The sequence below is a fragment of the Gossypium hirsutum genome, chromosome D11 (assembly GCF_007990345.1).
Source record: "Gossypium hirsutum isolate 1008001.06 chromosome D11, Gossypium_hirsutum_v2.1, whole genome shotgun sequence".
Taxonomy (NCBI): domain Eukaryota; kingdom Viridiplantae; phylum Streptophyta; class Magnoliopsida; order Malvales; family Malvaceae; genus Gossypium; species Gossypium hirsutum.
In genome coordinates this window covers 69,156,897-69,163,135 of record NC_053447.1, presented here as the reverse complement: position 1 = coordinate 69,163,135, position 6,239 = coordinate 69,156,897, and the positions used below count along the sequence as shown (strand labels likewise).

At 27.7% G+C, this 6,239-nt stretch overlaps 1 protein-coding gene across 1 annotated transcript; it reads right to left on the bottom strand.

The window, feature by feature from the left end:
• Positions 1-1,823: 1,823 nt before the first annotated feature.
• LOC107904394 (uncharacterized) lies at positions 1,824-6,028 on the bottom strand. Its single transcript, XM_016830754.2, has 10 exons — positions 5,968-6,028; positions 5,335-5,450; positions 5,131-5,233; positions 4,201-4,277; positions 3,415-3,550; positions 3,082-3,179; positions 2,852-2,942; positions 2,662-2,771; positions 2,169-2,269; positions 1,824-2,033 (listed from the first exon to the last, which is right to left on the bottom strand). The coding sequence occupies exons 2-10, from the start codon at positions 5,436-5,438 to the stop codon at positions 1,981-1,983; spliced, it is 873 nt and encodes a 290-aa protein (XP_016686243.1). The 5' UTR covers positions 5,439-5,450; positions 5,968-6,028; the 3' UTR covers positions 1,824-1,980.
• Between the last annotated feature and the right edge of the window lie 211 nt (positions 6,029-6,239).

Below are 6,239 nucleotides of genomic sequence, written 5' to 3'. Positions count from 1 at the left end.
AATAACTTCATGCAAAGTGGGATCGTGTTTTAAATTCTCCTCAAATTTTCTATTCTCGACACTAAGACATCAATAAATCAACTAGGTACCAATTTTGGGCGTTACGAGGGTGCTAACCCTTCCTCATACGTAACCGACTCCCGAACTCATTTCCTAGATTTTGTAAACCGAAAATCATCGTTTTAGTAAATCAAAATATTTGTTAAAATAATTAAATTACGAGATGATCCGATCACACTTAATAAAAAGGATTGGTGGCGACTCCCATTTTCATTTTTAAAAAAGTAAAAGTCTGATTAAAAAGAAAAGCTTCAACACTACATTTATTAATAATGTTGTCATTTTAAATATTTTTATTAATGTTAAGATTTCTCACATTTATAAATAAAGTTTCTAACTTTTGAACTATAAAAAAATTAAAATATTGAAAATTACAAAATATTATAAAAAAATATATGAAAATAATTATAAAATCTAAAATTTTCCAATTTGTTAACAATACAACACCTATTAAAAAGTTATAAAAAAATTATTTGATCCCTAAAACTATTTGTTTCTTAGCATCTACCGCTTGAGAAAATTCTATCTAAGCCATCCTTCCACCATAGTTGTGTTGATCTTTAATGTGCTCGTCCATCACGAATCTCCTTAGTTCTTGAACACCTTTATCCATATTCATGTTGTTCACTATCATCACATACCTGTTACTACCTCAAATATCATTGTTGACAGTATTATCATGATAAATAATAGTCCCAACATTTTTAGCTCACTTTTTGTCATTTTCTTTCATGATTTTCATATATATTTTGATTTATAATGATAAAATTATAATTGTTAAGGAATTATATATGCATATACAAAGAGGTTTCTTAGAAAGAATAGTGATGAGTAATGAATAGGAAGTGTTTTGAGATACACTATAATATAAACATTAAAAATGGTTAAAAGATGACTTTATATAAAATTTTAATAAATAAAAAAATATAATCATTAAATATTAAATTAATTTTTTTTTAAAAATAATATGAGTGGACCTAAAATGAGATTGAATTATTTATTAACAAACATGAGTGGACTTGCACAAAATTTTAGACCCATATTTCGGGTTGAACCGAATTTGGACAAATATAAAGTATGTTAAGCCTGATTTGAACTCGGCCCATAAACACTTTTAATGAAAGATATCTTGTAAGCTCGAAAGTATATAAAGCTTACAAGGATAGATACATACAAGTGGTTAACGAAGTGCTTAGGTTTCACCGAGGTCAAAAACTACATGATTTGGCATTCATGCTCCATTAGGGAAATGTTTTAGTTGTCATATTGATCTTTGGGTTGTTTTTGTAATAAACTTTTCAATCCATACTTCACTAAGAAGTACTCTATCCCACTCGACCTCTTCGATAAAAAGAAGGGAGTAGAGTTGCCAAATTCCAAGTTAGCAATGTCTGACAAGTTGGAGATATAGATTATTTCAGGTTCATTTTACGGTCATGTGGTTGTCCCTCTCAACTGTGTCATCTTTAATGTTCGAACTTATATTCTCTTTTAAAATGCAATGTATCTTACCATTACACCCAACACTTGTTTGTAGATGCTACATTGCTATTAAATGGTTGTTTGCTTTATCAAAGCATAACCATTCTTGTATAGATTCGAATTATACATAAGTGTGTTCTTATTAAATTAAAACATAATTATGCCGAGTACATATTTATATCTAACATTCATTTTAATTATATACTTAAAAATTCGCATTTAACTCTAAAAATATTTAAAAATTATAATTAGACACTTCCAAAACTTAATACCACTTTCTTTTTAGTCCATCATTCTCAAACTTATTAAAACCAAAGTTGTAATTCATCATCAAAGAAATTAAAACAAAGCAAAATCATGAATGTAGTTTTTCACACAACAAGCTCGAAAGTTTCTAAAAGTAAGCAATACAAACTATAAATTTTAAAAGGTCTCGAATCAACGATGTTCCTCATTCTCCTTATCCTTATTCTTATCCTTGTTTTCTGCTGCTACAATGAATCAAATGAAAAACACAAAGCCACAGTTATATTAATTTCAACACATTCTATTTTAATTTTCAATTGGAAAGAATGGTAATAAAATTATCTAAAACATATATAATTGATGCTGTAAATGGAACTTACCATTGCCATATTTTGCTTGAAACATTCTTAGATGAGGATCCACTGGCAATCCCATGGCTTCATACGATGGATCGTACACTTTGTTCATGATAAATTTGGACCTGAGGATACAAGTTTCATCAAATATATAATATCCAAATATGTGGGCTGTTGCTCTTAATTTTATATAAAATTAAATAGAAAATGTAATTACTTAAATAGTAATAAAATCCTTCCCAAATTATCAAAAAATTACCTTAAACTAGACTCAATTCAGATCAATCTTTGTCTTATCAACACATTAACAAATCTAGATAAAATATAAAATAATATTTTACTTAATTTTTTAATAAAGGGTAGGGATTGTCCAATTTAATTGGTATGCAACTAATGCATATTAAACACGTAGGGCGAAGTTATAAATTTGTGGAGAGTTAAAGTGCAACTTTATCAATATATTAATTTATATCTGCATAATTTTTAAAGGGACTATTTAGAAATTTAACCATATTACCTTGAACCAGAAGCAGCAGGAAGACCAATATCTTGATGTTGATTGCCTTCCTTTAATGACATCCAATCCATAAAATGGAGATTTGGGTCTTCTTGCAAACTCATTTTCATCTACAACACAAATATTTATTCATCAATAAATTAGATTAAGTAAAAAAACATTAAGAAAATTAATATAGCATTATACATACTTGTTGAATTGGCCTATCATGATCATTCCTATGACAAGTATCTGATGCTATAGCTTGATTCAGCAGTGCTTGGAATCCAAAACCATGTGGCCTTTGGAAGGACAAATAAATTTATTATAATAAATTTTATGATACGAAAAATAACATGAATATTACACAAATACACAGATAGTCGATTTATATATTTAAATATAAAATTGCTAAATCCAAAAAAAAAAAAGTTTAAATACCCCAAATCTATAGTAGGTTCATGTGTATGAGGAAATTGGTGCCAATCCATCCAATTTGTATTGGCCAAAGATGATCCACTCCAATTTCCTTGCTCACTCTATACAAATGAATAATGTCAAAAATGTCAAAAAGTATATATATCACATCACAACATGTTTAAAAGAATATGTCACGTCAAGTTATTGACAGGATTAAAGAAATAAGTTGATCTCAAGAAGAGAAAATTATGATAGAGGGACTAAATCTGCTAAAAAGTATAGTATAAGGGTCTTTTATAAAATTTGACCAAAAAATGCAAGTTTGTAGTAAGTATAGAAAATAAATAAATGAACCTGTCTAGAAGAGAAATCCAAACGGAATTGTGGTGGAAGATTTGATGTGGGGAGATGGTAGCCATTGGATGCTCTAATGGTATTATTTTTCATCAAATTTCCACTTCCTTGAGTGGGTGCTTCCATTGCTTGAGACCTAATTATTTATCAAAAACAAAATGTTATATCTCAAATTGAGTTCGAACCGAGTATCGAGCTTTGAATTTTGAGTTGAGTTGAGCTCGAGCTCAAGCTTGGTAGGATTCTGGCCCAGCTCAATTCAATTACACCTCTAGTCCTTATACTATTTTTATAGTTAAATAAGCCCTTAACATATGATTTTTACCCATGAAAGCCCTCGATTTTATTATTAAAGTAAAAATATTTTGTGAATCTGATGAGAACAATTTATTAAATAAAAATAAAATAATAATATTTTTTTAAAATTGTTCTTATACATAACACTTAATCACTTTATTGAAAATTATGATTACTCTTTTAAATTTTATGTTGATGTTAAAGCGTATATAATGCCTATTGCATCAACAAGAACTTAAGATAAGAGCTTGAAATTTAAAATATTTTTACTTTAATATTAAAATCAAGAGCTTTTATGAGTAAAAGTTATAGGTAAGGGACTTATTTATATGGAAAAATAGTTTATGTGCTAGTAGTTTAAGAGGTTTTTTCTTAGTATATTAGTATAAGATATATAATTCAAGAAACTAAATTTACTAAATATTTTTTGCAAAAATAAATAAAAAGAAGGGGTAGCATAATTAGGATATTTAGAAATAAATGACATACAGAAATAATTGTTCAACAACATTGTTTTGCTCATGATTGTGTGATTGAATCCTTTCATCATGTGACCACTCCATTGCCTATCAAAATGTTAAGCAATACATACTTTAGTTAACAAATGAAAGGAAAAAGAAAAATATAATTTTGATACTGAAATTTTAAAATTTAATAATGTGCTTATAAAAGTTACCATATTAAGATTATATTGTTAAAGAAATTGAGAAATTGACAAAATAGAGACATGTCAATTACATAGACATATGTATATTTAGTATAATTGCTAAACTCTTTTTTTTATGCCAATTGAGTTTTAGCTCGATTGGTATTGTTGTCAATGTAGGAGGATATGGGTTTGAGTGCGTTGAAGCGCATTATCCTCCTATTTAAGGGTTAGAGAGAGGTTATAGATAGTTCTAAGCATTATATTAAAAAGAGCATCAGATATGATAAGAACTTATTAAGATTAATGTTCAAAAATATATATTTTATAGAGCATATTTAGACTTTATTGGGGTCGCGTTTTTTTTCGAAGGTCGATTTCGGGTTATAAGGAAAATACTCCTATATATAGCATATAACTTTATGTAGGGTTTTATGTTACTTTGTATTGCATTATAAGGAAAAACTCAAAAAAATATTTTAGATCTTACTGTTATATTTTAATAAAATACATAATAAATTGAAAACGTGACATATCAGTCGGTCGAGGTTGGGTATTTTATTTATTTTTGGAGTTGGGTTGAAACAAATAAAATTATATTGAAATCGAAATCAGATCAATTTCAAAGTATCAAAACATTATATCGGGATGGACAAAAAATTATCTCGCCCCACTTCGTTGTCATCTCTAATACCAATTTTAAAAAAAATTATAAATCAATTAAATCCGAATCGAATACAGTGTAATGGATGATCAAAGTATTGTGATAATACCTTAGTACTTGAATTGTAAATTGAAGGGGAAATAATTGGTTGTTGCGAAGCCTGATTTGGGAGTGATGGATGGGTTGTGGTGCTTTCAATTATCTCTTCAGATCTGATGGTTCATCAACAATTAAAAATATGAACAAGAATAAATGAGATTTAATTAAGTAATTTTTATCAAAATATAAAATTAAGAATATAATTAATTTGCACCTTTGACCCATTGATGTTTGGGATTCATCAAGTTCTTGTTGAGTTCCATTGCTTTCTTCTTCTGAGGAGGATGAGTCTCCTGCATTTCCACCCGCTTTTTCCATTTGTTGATCCTACTGCATAACCATCGAGTCGAGTTAGGTCAAGTTAATCATAGTAAAATTAACAATTACTTATTAACATTACTTAATTAACAATAATGTAAAATTATTCAATTTAATCATAGTAAAATTTTAATTATTTCTGCAATAAATTTGGTACAACTTTTCCTTTTATCATGTTCATTAGAGATTAATTATTTCAGGGTTTTTAACTAATTTTAAAGGAAAAACAATTATTCACACCATCAAATTAAATAAATAATATAGCTTTAAAACTTATATAATATATACAACTACCCCTAACACTCATTGGCTCTATCGTGAAATAGATTGTAGTAAAAAATTAGGAAGGATTTGTCAATGGTTAGATTTGCATCGATACTATTGCCAGGGTAAAAGGACATAGATTTGAGTGCGCTGAAGCGCATTATCCTCCTATTTAAAGGTTGGAGAGGGGCTATGGATAGTTCTAAGTATTGTATAAAAAAGAACAGATATAATAATTGAAATTTAAAAAGAAAAAAAATCTTACAATTTTCTTGTATAGTTTTCTTGAGTCACGAATAGGTCGACTTAATACATCTCATTTCCTGCAAATATATAAAAAATACAAAAAAAGAGAGGATATAAGTAAAATTTATTGAACATCATCTATTAAAAATAATTAAATTAACACATAATTTTTGCTTCCTAAATCTCATTATGACTAAAATTACAAATGCAACACAAATGTAAACTCGATTATGAAAAAAAAACTAAAAAAATATTTAAAAAAAACATTATTCCTACCAATAGTTTTTCGAC

Bases quoted from the DNA above. Each gene is read 5' to 3' on its own strand.
- LOC107904394 (XM_016830754.2), bottom strand. From the start codon at position 5,438: ATGGAAAAAGCGGGTGGAAATGCAGGAGACTCATCCTCCTCAGAAGAA. The intron at 3,180-3,414 runs GTTCATTTATTT...TCATTTGTATAG, and splicing joins TGGATTTCTCTTCTAGACAG to AGTGAGCAAGGAAATTGGAG. The intron at 2,943-3,081 runs GTATTTAAACTT...GTCCTTCCAAAG, and splicing joins GAACCTACTATAGATTTGGG to GCCACATGGTTTTGGATTCC.